Source organism: Scophthalmus maximus, chromosome 14 (genome assembly GCF_022379125.1).
Source record: "Scophthalmus maximus strain ysfricsl-2021 chromosome 14, ASM2237912v1, whole genome shotgun sequence".
NCBI classification, from domain to species: Eukaryota; Metazoa; Chordata; class Actinopteri; order Pleuronectiformes; family Scophthalmidae; genus Scophthalmus; species Scophthalmus maximus.
In genome coordinates this window covers 9203930-9220877 of record NC_061528.1, presented here as the reverse complement: position 1 = coordinate 9220877, position 16948 = coordinate 9203930, and the positions used below count along the sequence as shown (strand labels likewise).

Genomic DNA, 16948 nt, shown 5'->3' with positions numbered 1-16948 from the left:
TCTTCTTTTCTTGAGGACACACTGTGTGTGTGACAGTGGTTGAGGCATCCAACCTGCAGAGGATGTCACCGGAGGTGGGCTAGTTATCTTTGCGGCGCAGCAGGCATTGGCTCTCCGAGAGGACACTGAATAATCAGCAACATGAATTATCATGCCGCACTCAAATCCTTTTATTCACCCTGTTGGTGAAATGCAATTTTGAAAAAAAAAAAAGCCGCAGCAATGGGATCAATGTGTAAAAGATTTCCCCATCCAAATATGGCATTTGTGAAAAGTTCAGTCATCCCAGGATGTAACCCAGAACGCACACATCCTCTGGTGGGGTGCTTAAAATGAGCTATAGTTAGCTCAAAGCAGAATCAAATCAAGACATCTACAAACTGTGAAGAAAAAAACATCCGCTCCTCCACAAAGCAATGTCAAGAGGCTTGCCACATGAAAGCAGAAGTTGTCCAAAGAGTAGCAGGAAGTACTGACAAAGTTTATGAAGAAAAAAAAGTAGTGTGTTTTTAATCCTCAGCAGCACATGCAACAATGAGGGAGCCCGAGTGCTTAGATATGCCACCCCGGGGGCAGGCTCTATACTTAAGGCTTACAACAGCCTCATTATCTCCCTCAACTCACATCAGATCCTAGCAGCAGTTTGTCACAGGCAGGCTCCTCGCTGCCAGTAGGCATCAGACCAATCCTTCTGCAACACTACTGTACATAATTGCCATATGGACAGCATTTTGAGCCAGACTGAAGACTAAAAAGCCCTCCAGGCAGATTCCCCAGATAACTAAATGAATATTTTATCTCATTTCCATCTAATTTGCACCACATTATTATACAGAACTGAAATTTTTAATTAATTGATAGAACAGATCAAACACAGGTTTACACTTTGATTTTCTGGAGCTGTTATTTTGATAATTTGCATGGCTCTTTTTTTTTCGCATTCCAAGCTTTTTAATCTCCCAGAAATTTCAGCATCTCTGTATAGGAACACTGCAATAAAACATACGGCAAATTAATAACTGTCACCGCACATGAAATGCCTGTCTCGGTTTCGTGAGCAGTTCCAGCGAGAAGTTCTTTTACCTGCCACTCGACTGATTAATTAATTTCACACTGTTTAATTAAATCCACAGTCTGGGGAGTCTGGGCAGCACTGTGGGGAGCCATATCTGAGCCTTGTGTGCACAGAGATTACTGTAGGAGGTCTCAGACACCCGCTCTCCCACTAATGTTGACACTGACGTCACTCTCCTCTGGATACCGGAGCCTGATTGTGTCAATGTCATCCGGCAGTGGTGGGCTTTTACTGCAGGGGACACGAGAGCACGTCACCATTTGTTGATTATCTGTTGACATTTACGTCGACAAGAGGACACACCGGGGCGTTTGGCTGCATTTGACACAAATTAGCAAACGACGAGAGGTGTCTCGTGAAATGTGCCGGCGCGCTGTGTGAACCCAGGATTCCATTAAGACTGTACAAATGCAAAAAAAAATTAATAACAACAACGCCCAAATAGCCGTGAATGCAATTGGCATCAGCGTTAAAGGAACATGATGAACTCTAGTATTCTGTCCAACGCCGTTGCATCCAACAATCAAAGCGTCGGAGATACAGGGACACAGTCTCTCTCATGTCAGAACAGAGAGGTGTACAAATGTGTAGCGCAGCACGCATTACGACTGTGTGGGCTGTGGAGCATGCATTTGACTTCCTCTGTTCCCTTCAAACATATTTTTGGCATCTCCAATCATAAAACACATTTGGAAAGTGGCTCACATCAAACCGTCTTTACAGTACAACTTTAAAAAAACAAGATGTTATTTAAATGTGATTTATTTGTTTTGCCGATTACGATATACTGTATGCACACACAAACATTTTGAAAGGATCGTATTGATTCCTGCCCGTTAATCTGTTGCAATAACAAACCAAAACCAGGTTCTTTGCTTCGCTGCATCTAGTGTTTATATATTGAGGGAAGCAAAGATAATCGATTAGGTACGAGAAGATGGCAGCCTGCTGGTCTGATGTGATGTGATGTGATGTGGAACCAGTATTTCCTTGTGCTCTCTATTTGATGTGCCAAGAGCTATTAGAGCAACAAACACATTGCACAATGGCGGCGATATGAAAAAGTGCATGATACAAAACAGAATTTACATTTTTATATGCATGGTTGGATTTCAAATTTAAATAAAGTTTTTAAATGTGTTACTGTCGAATTTATAATTGAAAAAAACTAAGTTAACTGGGGTTTAAATGGGGCCCTTTTTTTCTCTGTGTACGTATTGACACTGTACGTGGTTGAAAATAATAGAGTGTAGAAACTAAGTTTAACAGTTGAGTGGAGACTTTAATTAGCATCATTAAATATCGGTGCCGCGTCTTTATTGCAGATCTCTTCTGTATGAGCATCACAGGGATATTCAGACACATTTATTCAAATGAACTTTTGAATCTTCACAAACCGTTGAGAGTTGTGTTCTTTACTTAGACAAGGGGAACTTTTAATAGGCATTCCAGCACACAGCATCAAGACAGTTTTGTCAACTGATGCAGCATTAGCTGGGAGAACAGCCCTCTATTTGTGCTTGCCTTGTCCTGTGACAGGAAGACCTATCAGGTGCTCATCTCTACACCCCCCCTCCTCCCCTCGCCGTCTCCTCCTGACCTCATTCTGTCATCTTCGCTTTCCTTCTTCCCCACTCTCAGGTCTTTTATAAAGTGTCTCCATGCATTACACATTTAACAATGCATTAAAAATAGGCCACCATCAATCAGTCATTCAGCGGCGGAGACAGAATCTTCTCGTGGCACCAATTTGATATGTTTCTCAAGGTTCAGGAATGAAAAGGAACGCCGTAAACTCATGGGGAATGCTTATGGGGGAACGTAGCGGAGATGATAACACACATTTATGTGCTAATAATACACCGTATCCCATACAAACCCACCGCCATCATCTTTTTTGAATTCCCAATTGCCTGATTTCCTCTGGCACAGTGTCTTCCCAGAATCCAGGAACAGAATCAGAATAATATGCAGTCGGTAAGCCGTGACAAGATTCCTGTTGAAGGGTGCCAGGTTAACATGGTGCCCTAAACAATGGTTTGAGACCCGTGATGCATGATACAGGATAGGTACTAGGTAAAATCTGATGTAATGGTTGGGAGTGAGTCAAGCCCTGAGGGGAAAATAGTCTGAACAGTCTGACTCCAGGTAGCTCGTGCCAAAGCAGATGTTCAGCTGACGACAGCAGCACAAAAGACAGCGCCGCGCGTTATTCAGAAGGTATTTTGTATCATTAGGATGGCACATCAAGTTTTGCAAAGCCACCGATGCAGCTGCTTTGGAATATGCTTTCGATAGCACATTATACTGTATATTTAATAATGAAATACTGAAGAACTCACAGTTCCGCATGAGTTTCGCTAGCACAGTAAGACGTTCTCCTGCTCGGGCAGAGGTGTGGAAGTCTGCTTGTGAGCTTTGATGTTGCCGCTCTGCTCTGAGGCTTGATCCTGCACCCTGGACTTGGAAACAGACTGCTGTTCATCATGGGTAACAGCTTGAAGAGGTGGACACAAACTGCATAGACATGCCTGAAGGACCACACAGACACACACACACACACACACACACACACACATAAGGGGAGAAAACATATTTACTGTCAGCTTCAGATGGAGAAAATGGCTGCTTGGAAGAACCATTTATGTGTGGCGCACTGGAAGAATGGGAGAGGAAGGAAGTCTTGCTTATGTTGTATTAATATTAATCCAATGTACGAAGCCTTAATTAATTCACAGAGGGCAAATGTTTTATTTCTCTATGGCAGGTGATGTTGAAAGCCTGCTTTGGTTTTGAGTCTTTTTTTTATTGAAGAATTTTTTTTAATCTTAAATGAAAAAAAATTCCATGTACATGCTTTTTTTATATAAACCTTTTTGCAAAAAACATAATTGCAGAAAAGAAGAGTGGATCTTTATGAAATGTGTTGTGCAGAAAGCTGATGATAGCCGAAAGAAATCAAAGTACGCCTCCGAGCGAGTAATACAATGAAGGCTTTCAAATATCTTACCTTGAAAATTGCCTGGAATCTATGTTTTCTTCTTCTTCATAACACATCATGCTGATTCAGTGACAGACTGTCTGGTACATTGCAAAGTGGGTGGGTGTTGCTTTTCTCATTTTGTTCCTGACAATGTTTTTTCCAAACCATTTCTACTTATTACCCCCCCCCCCCCCCAGGTCATCACTTGCTCCAGTCTGGCCATTTTACAGACATGACTCCATATGTCCTTGAATGACACATGCAATAGCTCATTCAACGTGAATCAAATTGTTTTCAACCCCATTAGCTTTGTCTCAAATTTAATAGTGCCGTACTTAGGAAGAAAAAATATAAGAATAACAGTACATCTTACCTTAAAGCATAAATGGAATCGTTTGCTGACTATGTACAATGCAACAGGGTTGATGCACGAGTTGAGTGATGCCATGTTAATGCCAAAATAGTCCAGGACAAGGAAGGCACTGAAAAAGTAAGATGAATATTAAGTAAATCACACAAAAAAGCAAGTACTCAATAAAGGTGCTCGGTTTTTAATGCTCACCTCAGTAGTTGACACCTATTAGGATCTTTCTCATCATATATGGTTGATTTCAGGATCCTGCTCAGGTAAAGAGGCAACCAACAGAGCGCAAACACAATCACCAGGCAGAAGACCGTTTTTGCGACTTCCAGTCTCTTTTAAAGGAAAACATATAATCGTTATTGAAAACTTATGTTCTACTTCAAAAATGAGACAGAAAAAGAGGCTGCGAAATGCATTTAATAGTAGAAAGGTTAATCAATAACCTGCTTGGCGAAGTCGCTTAATATATTTTCCGTCTTTTTCAGCATTTTCCTGGTCATGAGTGTGTAGAAGACGGCGGTCCAGGCCAGAGGCATGCAAAAGTAAAAGCCAAAGAGCCACCAGTCCTTTACTGATTTATAAAACTGTTGATTAAACATGACAGAAGCCCACACACAGTCAGTGATGCAGCAATGATCAATGGTTGCTAGGTTAAAGCATGCACACATACACACACACGCAAAAGAAAAACCTTTGAGACACAAACGTAGGTCTACAAGGATATCTACTACAACTTGTTGGTATCTGCTGGTTATAAATATAACTGTATGCTGTATATGAAATTATAGTCAAATCAAACACGTGTTTCATCCCGTTGCACACCGGAGACAATTACATCACCTGCATGAACTGCGTGGTTTGCATGGGATGAAGCAGACATATACGCAGATGCCTGTCTTTATAGTTCATCGTTATCATGTCGAAGCCGACAAGTTCGGGCACGGCCAGCACAATGGAGACAAGCCATATCAGAGTTATTTCAGCTGCGGTCCACACAGAAACGCCGATGCCTTTCATCCTGTTCCAGGATACCACGGCTCGGTATCTGCGAAATCGATGACAACGTGAGGACTTTTTGTCTGCAAACTGTTAAACATGCAGAGTGCTTATGCATAACAAATCTGTGTCCTTGATGAAATACAGATAGTATAGCCTGCGAGAACTACTTTCTTATCTCCTTACCTGTCAACACTCAAAGCACATAGACTCAGCACGGTAATTCCAACAGAGGTTTTCTGGATGAAGGGGACAAGTTTGCACAGTACCAATCCAAATGGCCAATCTTCTGCCATGAGCTGAAACAAAAGCAAAGGACATTTGTTGTTAAATAAAACTAAGAAAAATGAATGTACGAAAGGTGTGACATTGTTTGTCTTATTGTAGGTGAATAACTCACCCTGTATGCGTTGATTGGAATGTCTATCACAATGTGGATCAGATCGCCCAAAGCGAGGCTCGCAATGAGGATGTTCGGTCCACTTCTCATGCTTCTGTTTACAGATATGATCCTCAGTAAGGCCAAGTTCCCCACAATTCCAACAACAAACACGAGCAGAGAGACCACGGTGTTGACATATTTGAACGCGTCTCTGATTCCAGCTGACTCCAGGCACATGGGAGGGTGTGGGCTTTTTGGTCCTGCCACGCGGGGCGGATGGATTGAGCTGTTGGCTTTCTGTTTTTCTCGTTGGAAAATACCAGGGGAGGCCGTTTCAGAGCGTTCGGTTACAGAGGAGCGCTCTGAATGCTGATCACTGGCCTCTCCTCTGATGAGAACATTTCCCAAACAAAGAGCAAGAACCACGGTCCACATTGTTGATGATTTTTTTTTCTCTTCTTGCCAGCACTGGATTGAAAATGAGAGTGAAAATAATTAGCGCGGCACCTCAGCTCCGCAAAACTACAACAAAAAAGCATTTAGGCGACGCAAAAGGATTTGTTTAGTTTACTGTTCAAAAGGAAACACGGAATACATTAACAGCACCCGTACAGTATGATACAGTGAATTACGCCAGCTTACCTCAGGATGCAAACTCAACTCTGCATGAAATGAATCTCTGTGAAAGCTACAAAACACGAGGCTGCATGTTTGAAGGCCCACTCTCTTGTGGCCGTGCCTGCTATAAATGTTAGAACCCAGCAGATGGAAATCAGGGTTTTATAGACGAAGGTACCGCTGTCAGCATTAATCATCGATTTGTCAGTAGTGACTGTAATTACTTCCCTTGATGCATCACCCCAAATGAAAGGATGGCGTTGAAGGGTATTGTCTGGTGGAGTGAGATCATTGTATAGGCTTCAGTAGGGATATTATTTTGCAGCTGTCCTTGTTGGCTTGTTCGAAATGAAGGTTCAACAGAAAATTGAAACCTTGCCAAAATGTGAGGAGAGAATTTTTTTTTTTTCCACTTAGAGTCACAAAACTTTCATCAGTAAGTCCTCAGTGAATGTGAAGTGATCTGGAAAAGCCGCCCTTCGCAACCTCTATGACATTTTGGATGTACATGAGCCTGATGCACTCCCACTGCCAGGCAACCGCGCTCGAACAGGAACAAAAATGATACAAATGGAACCGTGCATTGCTCAGTGAGAGTCCTCTCGAGAGTTTGCTCCAGTTGTCATATCACGTTTTTTAAACATGAGTCAGTCCTACATCCTGCCGGAGAGATGCCGCCTCTACATCTCTGGAGAGCCCTCGAGAAGGTGATTTCTCCCCTCAACAACTTGACAACCGGAAGAGCCTGGAGGAACAAGAGACATGTGAGGACCAGAACTTTCCCGTTGTTAATATCGTACCTGACAACGACTGCAGCTCTCTTTTGAACCCCCAGATCCGTGCTCCGCAGGCAACAAATGACCTTGAGTGTGCTGGCACGTTTCCACAAGAACAACGGATGAAGAAAGAGAAAGTTGGTTGAGTTGGACGCAAAAAAAGTATGACAACTGTTCACAGCCGGGCTATAAATTCCACATTAATAATAACTTGTTTTCCCCTCCATATAAGTCACTGGACAGAACCAAGATGCTCAAGTTCATCATCAATAAAACAGAAACGGTAAAGAACTGTGATTTACAGCAGCCTCTCTGACGGACCTATAAACATGGTGATAACTTTCAAGTAACGTTCCCTTAAGAAATCACTTTTTAATGACCATATCACTGACCTACATCTTTTGCAGTTTAATCTCCTGCCGTATTATTTTGTGGTTTTTACTTGGTTTTACGCACATTTTGATTTAACGTGCTATAAAATTGATGTGAAATCAGTTTGTGACGCTCGGCCTTTGGTCTCTGCCGGGTTTGTGATGACCATATAATGACATCCTGAAAGAGAAAGCTTTTCGTCCTGCAAAAAAGAAATAAATAAATTATATCACAGCTACAGTGACGCATTTATTATGACGCAGTATTTTAAACTCTTAAATGCTTACATTTATAACACTTATAATAATACTTAAACTGCAAGCAGCAGTTTAAGTATCCAACCAACCCAGTACCAAATGGCCGATTGATAAAGTTAGTAACTAGCTTGTCAAACTAACACTCGAGTTGTTTACTTTGCCCATGGAGCCTGGAAATAATGAGGGCCTTCCTCATTCTCTCGCTGTAATAACAGTGTGTGGAGGCTATAATGTCAGGGGTGGAGGGGTGATGGTGAATCCGTGCGTTGTTGCACCGCAGGTTCCAGAGGTTGAATCTAAACAGGCTGTGCATCTCGCTCCGTGTGTGACTGTTGCCGGCAGCAACCGGCAACAGTCACCTTCAGTGACCTCCATTCACCGCGAACTATTGGGAAAAATGAATCCGACTTTGAGGGGGTGAGTGTAGCTTGTTTACCTCCAACAAATAAATTGAAAATAAATGTATGACTAAAAAAAACGTGGAGACAGAATCATCTCCATTAGCGCTGGGTTCATGGGAGAGCGGTGCTGTGGGGGGGGGGGCTTTCTTTTATTAAGCTTCTTTGTTGTGAGCAAGCAAAACAAAAGGGGGTATATCCTGGAGAATAGGAAAACAAAATGGAACAGGAGTCATATGAAGAGAAAATTAGTGTGAACCCTCGTGCACTCGGCGGAAATGAGGAAGAGCAGGAAGCTGCTAAAGAGCAAACAAGGGAGAGGGGGGGTGACGTACGAGGTCCGTCCTGACATCATGCATGACGCGGCTTGTACTGCATATGTGTTGATTGTACAACATTGCACGCGATAACGAGACTGCATTTCTCTTTGTGTTTGCCATAGCGGAAAATATGAAGTGGCACCTGAATTGGATTCTCAACCTCCCCCTTCGATTTTTTTGCTATTTTATTGCACTTTTCAACTTATTTGTGGGCTTAGATGGAGAAAACCTTTTTTTTTTTTTAAAGAAACTTGAATACAGACTTACGTAAGTATGCAACCTTAGGGACCCTGGCCTAGACAAACTAGTACAAATGATGAACACACTGAACATGCCGTCTTTCATGCTTCTCATTGACAAAATATCAATAAGTAGTCATCCTTTTGTCTGCTCGGGCCATGTTGAGATCAAACATAAATCCCACTCCCACTGGCTGTTAAAAGAGATGCCCCACATCAATGATGAGCCTCACATCCCTCACTTAGATATCAAAAAAATGCTACTGGCATGTTTGCACCACAAGAGAAGACAGCTGGCGAGTCAAAAAAGTGTTTGTGCTTTCGCACCGATGGGACTGTTGCTTTGGTTCCCTCCTAAAGCAGAATGGCTGTTTCATCGTCAGTGTGTTTTCGCATTCATAAATAATCCGACCGCTTTTTTTGTCACGGCAAAAAGGAGGCTACTGAGAACTTCTACCACAAGCTGGGAATGTTTTCTGACCTCGTGTCCAGACGAACACAGGTAATGTTTTGTATCCTTTTAAGCGGTGCACAAAGCAGAGGATCAAGGAGCGCGTCAAAGTGCTAATGAGGGGGTACGCATTTTGTTGCCTATAATTAAAGGTTCTGCGCAGTGTTAATTATACTTAATAGACAAAGTTAACCTTGCGGGAGGGCAGCCGTGATAATATCCTCTGCAGAAGCTGCTGAATTCACAGGACGCAGCGCCCGGCATCAAAGACGTTTTTTACAACTAAAGGCCCCTTCCCCATGCTATTATCCCAATGGAATGATGTGGTCACCTTTCAAATATGACTATATAATACATTAAACAAAAGGGAAACCCTTTTACTATCAAGGTCCATTAAACTTTTTTTATAACTTTTGAGGGTCATGATAAATCAAACACACATCACACTAACCTCTCTAATTGAATGGTAGGAACTGTCTTTACTCTGGTGTGAAGTCTGATGTCAGATGATAGTGATGATGACAATGATGATGGTACGGATCACAGGGTTTTGGGGTTTTTTTTGGTCATTCTTGTGTGGAACCGAATCTTTGCAAGAGTCAGATTTTAAAAATAGCTGCTCACGGCAGTAGGTTGTTCCAATGAGATGCAAACATCACCTCATGTCACATCAGGAAAAAGGGGAAAATCCTAAGGACGTATACATACGGTTTTGCACTCGAGCAGAGGGATTTCATGTTGTGTAGGTTGTCAGGCACATAACGCATGGTCTCGCAATAAACGACGAAGCAAATATGCTCAGTTCCTTTTGTTCACTTTTCCTCTCGCCAAATGCCTGAAGGAGTTTTTCACCGGCATATCCGGGTGTCAACAGCAGGCTTTGGTTCTTGTGGGGTGGGAAACGTACCGCGTTCGCACACAAGGCCCTCCTTCACGAGTTATCCTTCTGAATGAGGTTTCAGACTTTTAGCTGTTAACCTGCTCACCACTATGTGGTCTAATAAAAGCCACTGAACAGCATTAACCTTTGGTCTTTTCTTCTGTCCTTCCTTCCAACTGTAACGATGCTCGAGATTGGCCTTTTTCATCACTGGTGAAAAAGTGGATGACCCCTAATTTGATACGCTGAGTTGTCCTTTACTTGAACAACAAAAATACAATAGTAATGGTCATTTTTTTTCTCTCGGAAAAACATGACATTCCACATCTATTTTTCTTTTCTTGACAGCCGCCATGATGCTTGTCAGTAATGTCAGCTCCATGTGCGTTTCCTTCACCCCGACAGTGACCTGACAGGCCAGCCCGAGGGACATGTTAGCCTACTATTTTCTTTTATCGCAGAAAAAACAACTACTCTCATAATTATTATTCTTTTTTGTATTTCTCAGTGGATTTTTTTGTATTTAAAAATTGACTCACTTTGTGTGTGGGGGGTTTACAGGATAAGATTGTATATGTCAAACTGCATGCAGCAGTCATAAATTTTGCTGAATGTGCACGGAAAACAGAGCAGACTTGAAAAGGACATGTTTTGGTTTTTTTTCTTTTTAAATCAACTCATTTTGTCCAGAGAGTCATGACAAGCCGAGGCAAGACGTTCTGGATATGACATGTCCAAATGAAGACGTCACAGTCTGAATTCTCGGCTTGGTCAGACACAGAACCTGCATGTGAAAACATGCAAAATGAAGCTACAAAGTCGCCGTTTCATTTCCCAGACACAGCAACTTAGTGGGGGCAAAAGAAGAAATCCCCCGAACAAGATAAAGACCTGTGAAAAATTAAAAGAGAGATAAAGAACTCATGCTGAGTTTTGCTCAGCAAATGCTGATATCATTTATGGCAGTGGTACAGTTTGCAGTCTTTCATCATTTAAAATATTTTGGGTATTTGGAACTAATAATATTAAAAGTTGGGGTTTTATTTTATTTTTTGAGACAATTGCAGACATTTCAGTGAACATCGGAAATCAGATCGTTTGGAAATCTGCTGCCAAGATCAAATTTGAAGAGAAATCCAGCAGGAGGAAGTAAGCAGCTTGTCCGGATTGTTTTAATGAAAGAGAAGCAGTACACCACAGAATTGAATGATGATTGAAAAACTCGAGAAATGCAGTTAATACGTTTACTCTCAGCGTGAGCAAGACCTCCAACACTCCAGGAGACCATTATTTCCAACACCTGATTTGATTTTTGCAGCTAGTTTTCATTTTTCCAAGCAGAAAAGCAGAAGTTGCAGCCATAAACAGACGCAAAACCGCAAATATACAGATTATTAACATGTGATTTTGCCCCCCTGTCCCTCTCTCCATCACATCGAATCCTCTCGGAAGGCTCCACTCGGGTCCCTTAAGAGAAATTACATGAGATCAACTATTTTTTTTGCTTAGACTCGCATTTCTAATTAATGAAGACACTAAATAGAGCGAACAGTATAAACTGTACTCAAGAGCTTTGGGCTTTTATGTTGTTATTTAGCCGACATTGTGGACGTTAACACTGTTAGAGCTGCAAAGCTATACAAACAGTTCCGTGATACAAACCTCATCAAAATGACTCACAAGGATTCTTTTGATGAATTAATGAGCTCTTTTTAAGAAACCATAGGCTTTTGAGTCACAATATTCATGCACTGTCAAAAGGAACTCACAGTAAATATACACAGATAAGAAACACGTTGAGAACGATCGGCCGCGATCTTCACTTCAATGCGTTCTCATCTTACATTTAGCTGATGGCAACATTCTTCTTAAAATGTCCTTAAACAGCCCAGTGAATCAGATACAGCACTTTATTTTTATTATCCAGATACTAAATACGGCCCACATGTTCATTAGTGTTATTCCCATGCAGACTTCTCAATTATTGAGCTCATACAGCCACTGAAAGTGGGTACGTGACGGAGTTACACTCACACTTGAGATTACAGAATTTGCTGATGGTAAAAAAAAGCCTCCTTTTTATTCCTAGGAAGGAACACTCCCCTTGCGCTTGCTTTCTTATAGTTAAATTCACATATGCTTTACTTGCATGAGCCTAATTAAGTAGTTTTGCCAAAGCCAGTATAATAATTCTGATCTTTTTACAAAAAACAGACAACCAATTGTATGTTTGTCACAACGCATTGCACAATCTAGTGGTCTATACCATCAGGGATCAGACTCATTCTGCGGCATGAAAAACGAGCTCGAACATGCAGCCGGAGTCATAAAGAACCATCTTCATCGACAAGAAAAACAAGGAGCCTCTTAAACAGATGGCGTGGCCCCCACAGAGTCCTGATGCCGTCATCACGGACTCAGTCTGGGTTTACATGAGGAGACAGATGACGATGAGGCAGCTGAATCTGAATCGACGTCAGAACTGAGGCAACTTCGTCGAGATATCAGGAGATATCATAAGCTTCCTGCCAAGTACCTTAAAAAACGTGTTCTAAAGTACTGTACACAGAGGAGAACTGGTCCCGTCAGAGGGCTGCGGGTGGTCACATCAAATATTGATGTGATTTAAAGGTTTCTTCTGTTTACAGCATCATGTACGGAGTTTTGTTTGAAGTTAACTGATAAAGATTAACATATTTATAGTACTACATACACTGTGTGTACATATATATGTATGTATGTATATATATGTGTGTATGTATATATATATATATATATATATATATATATATATATATATATATATATATATATATATATATATAGGCCAGGGTGAGAACTATAGATGCAAAGAGAATAAAAGAGGATGTGTACTTTGAGGAGAATCAGTGCAATTTGCTCCCTCTCTTTCTCTCATTTCTGTTTGTGTCTACCATAGAAACGGTTGCTTATTGTTCAATAGTTGCTAGGATACACTAGCATTAAAAATAAAATAAAAACATGTCTTATTTCACCAACAGAAGCAAAATTTTCTCCATTTGCCTCAAAATGTTTGTTATTATTTATTAGTGGTTTTCGCTGCTCACCTCTGTTTGATGAGTCAAGGGCGTCGCAGAGAAGATGAAGGTGCAAACACTCAAAGACTCAACAGGCAAATCAATCGAGATGGATTCGACAAAACAAATCCTAGGGAGGAAGAAAAAAAATAAAGAGGAAATGTTGACAGACCTTAGTAACAAGATTAGGAACTAAGCCCTGCAAAAAATGGAGACCCAAAGCAGAAAATCAACAGACAATCAAAGGATGAAAAAAATAAAGTTGTGTGTATATATATATACATATATTTCACTGTGTGAGTGTGTTAGGTATTCAGATAAACTTTTTTTTTTAAAGGGCATATACATGATTATAAATCTCAATAAATGAAGGTTATGCTACCCATACTTGTAGGTATAGGTAATGGGTTAATGCAGGGCAGATGTATTGCATGTCATTATATTGTACAGGTGTTTGAGTTATTGCGTCCACTCCCCTGCATGTTGGGCTTATTAAGCCGATAATGAAGAACCGGTTCCAGTGCGAGCTCTTGTGAATACCTGATGATCCGTGCGTTTGATGGGAGGCTCGTCGGCAGGATCGCCCATTGGTAAACAGACTGACTGGAGACATGAGGAGGAGGAGGAGGAGGAGGAGTGCAGTCAAGGTGCAGTTTCTTCACATTTCATGCTAATTATGGCTCTCTGACCTTGACTGGTAAAATGACTGTGAAAGCCCTGAGATTATCACTATTAATTATAAATCCCTGAACCCGGAAAAAACACAAAAAGCTCCTCAAGGGAATTCGACACACAATGGGAAACGGTTTACAACAACAAATTGATGTGTGCCTATGACGAACTATTGCAAATTATAAAATCTCTCCTTTTTAATTAAAGTGCTGGAATGTCATTGATAATTTAAAACAGACTGTCAGAGCAGATAACGTTTTTTTCTGAATTCAATATTCTAATTTTATATTAACATTCGTAAGGCCCTTTGAGGCGAGACCTTTTCGAAAACGGGTGAAATGTACCCACCACGAACTGCATGAGGTATTTTTTGTGATTTTTAGAGATAAAATTATGGTTGCTGAAGAAATAGTGAATACGAGTTTTCAAAGCCTTGTCTATCCTTGTCACAATGTACCTTGTGTCTTGTGAAAGATGATGCGACATGGTATCCAGGGACATGGATTTCAAAGCTTTTTTGATTTATTCATGAGGCACAAACTGAAGACCTCAAAGAATTAGATTATCAATATATATTTTCCACTTCAGAGCATTCCTAAAAACATGAAGTCTGAGAAGAGTTGGATTCACTCAGCAAAGGAAACCCCCTCAGCCTGCCAAGGAGAAAGTCAAGAGTCTTTGACTAATCAGGACAAGGTACAGAGGAAGTGACACTTTTTAAACTGCTCTTTTTCTTCTTCTAGTATTAATACTAATTTATTAATGGAACATGCAATTACTCTACGTTTGTCTCGTATCAAAACTTGCCTGTCACTGCTGCTGCTGCCGCCGATTCTTTTAAAACATGCCAGACAGTAACAGCGATTTTCAACACCCCATTAAGTGGAATATTTGGATAGTGACAGAGTCTTTTGAAGAAAGAATATAAGTGGAGACTGGGCTGCACGGTGGTGTAGTGGTTAGCACTTCCGCCGCACAGCATGAAGGTTCTGGGTTCGAGGTCCCGGTTCAAACCAACCAGGGCCTTTCTGTGTGGAGTTTGCATGATCTCCCCGTGTATGCGTGGGTTCTCTCCGGGTTCTCCGGCTTCCTCCCACAGTCCAAAGACATGCAGAATGGGGTTAGGTTCATTGGAGACTCTAAATTGACCGTAGGTGTGACTGTGAGAGTGAATGGTTGGTTGTCTCTGTATGTGGCCCTGCGATAGGCTGGCGACCTGTCCAGGGTGAACCCCGTATCTCGCCCAATGTTACCTGGGATTGGCTCCAGCCACCGCCCCCCCCCCCCGACCCTTAAATTGATAAAGCGGTAGACGATGGACGGATGTATAAGTGTTGAGACAGAAATAAAAAAAGTCCGATAATATTTTCAGATCCCGGCCTCAAGTGGATCAGACTCACCAGCTGCAGACTGTGTTGAACGTCGGCTGTGAGCTCTGCCGGCGCAGCTGAAGAAATCCCCTGTGATCAGATCAGCCAACAATGAGGTGAGGGAGTGAGAGAGCGCAGCTTACACTGAGCGGTACAGTTAATATAGTGACACGCACAGTTTAAATTCAAACCGACTGAGGAGAAAAACTAAAACATGCTCCAAAAAACTGTTCATTCTCTGTGTGTCTTTGAACGCAGGTCTGAGTAAGTTTGAGGAAATAATAGCCATCATAATTAGAATGGTTTGTTGGGAATGTGGAAATGGAAATGCCACTGAATCCATTGCATTTTAATATTTTTACAACAAAAGATGGCCAAGATGAATTTTAGGGTGGTTTGAACTATCCCTAATGAAAAATTTGAGGTTGACGTTTGGGGTTCAAACATATCTTGAAAACTACTGGATGGATTGCTGTAAAATTTGTACCAAGATAAATCCTGATCACTCTGATGACTTTTCCTGTCATCTAGTGAGTGCTATATTGTGTCTGATGACCAAATACTGCTGGTATTTAGTCATCAGACACAATATCAACCAGTGGCAACCCCATCGTGTTTTGTGCTAAATAGCAAATGTTGGCATAGTCACACTGTGACACATTTTGGCATGATGATATTTTATCATTTAGGTCAGAGCAGCCCTGAGCCTCACTATGATCTCTCTGCCACTAGCATGGCTGTTGTCTTCATTATGTTTTTCATTTATTTCAAATTTAATTTCAGATTGGCAACATCCAGTGGTTCAAACCAGAGGTTCTGACCTATGTTCTGTCAGTGTGCGTTCTCCTCTCCGTCATGATCCAAACAACAAAGAATAGATGCCAATTCTTTTTCTTGAATTTCAGCATGGGAATTTTGCCAAATCAGTTTGAGCAGCCTGATCATTTTTTACATAAGTCAAGATTCATACGTGAGAATTTGCCTCCTTGAGCTGCTGAAAGACTATTTTTCAAAAACGGAAATGCTTTTTTATGACATTTTCTGCCTGAGTTCGTAGAACCTTCCCAAAAGTCACGGTTTATCAAGCGTAAATTTAAAGTGCCTACTAGATTCAAAGAGGGGAATTTAACCCACATGACTTCAGATTGATGGTTCTCACATTTAAATATAAATAATGTTTAAATATTTTATTAAATATTTTAATGCTATACATTATTTTTACTAGTTTACAACTGCGGAATTATTTGCTTTCATAGCAGATGATTGCCAAACATAGAAATTTGCTTTAAATCAGAATTTAGAATCTTGTAGCATTCATTCAATAACATAATTTATTTATTTTTGCTCTCTGTCTTTTCGTGGCAGCTCTTCTGCTGTGAGGAGGCACGGCAGTTGTCAGAGGTGTTGCCGAGGGGATGCGGTGGTTATCATGAAAGCAACTGTGACTGATAGGGTCGCAGAAATACAGGCGGATCAAAAGGTCAAGACTGCTGGTCTATTATTGGCGCCTGCAACTTAATGGTTCTCAAATTAAATCCTGCGCCATTGATTTTCTGATGCGACATTTTCCTCGAACACAGCAGGTTGAAAGGTTTGGAATCAGACAAGCTCAGATCACTAAAGCAGCTCACATTCACTCACTCACACACACACACCATCTTCCACCGACAGATATCTCACCTAGATTAAACTATGTGCTTATCTCTCCCGCTAATTCATCCATGACGTGACACCGTTAA

At 41.2% G+C, this 16948-nt stretch overlaps 1 protein-coding gene across 1 annotated transcript; it reads right to left on the bottom strand.

Annotated features, from left to right (window-relative positions):
- Positions 1 to 1851: 1851 nt before the first annotated feature.
- Positions 1852 to 7269, bottom strand: ednrbb (endothelin receptor type Bb). Its single transcript, XM_047337507.1, has 7 exons — positions 5819 to 7269; positions 5605 to 5717; positions 5263 to 5467; positions 4866 to 5006; positions 4621 to 4754; positions 4432 to 4540; positions 1852 to 3606 (listed from the first exon to the last, which is right to left on the bottom strand). Exons 1-7 carry the CDS (start codon positions 6233 to 6235, stop codon positions 3436 to 3438), a joined length of 1290 nt encoding a protein of 429 aa, XP_047193463.1. The 5' UTR covers positions 6236 to 7269; the 3' UTR covers positions 1852 to 3435.
- Between the last annotated feature and the right edge of the window lie 9679 nt (positions 7270 to 16948).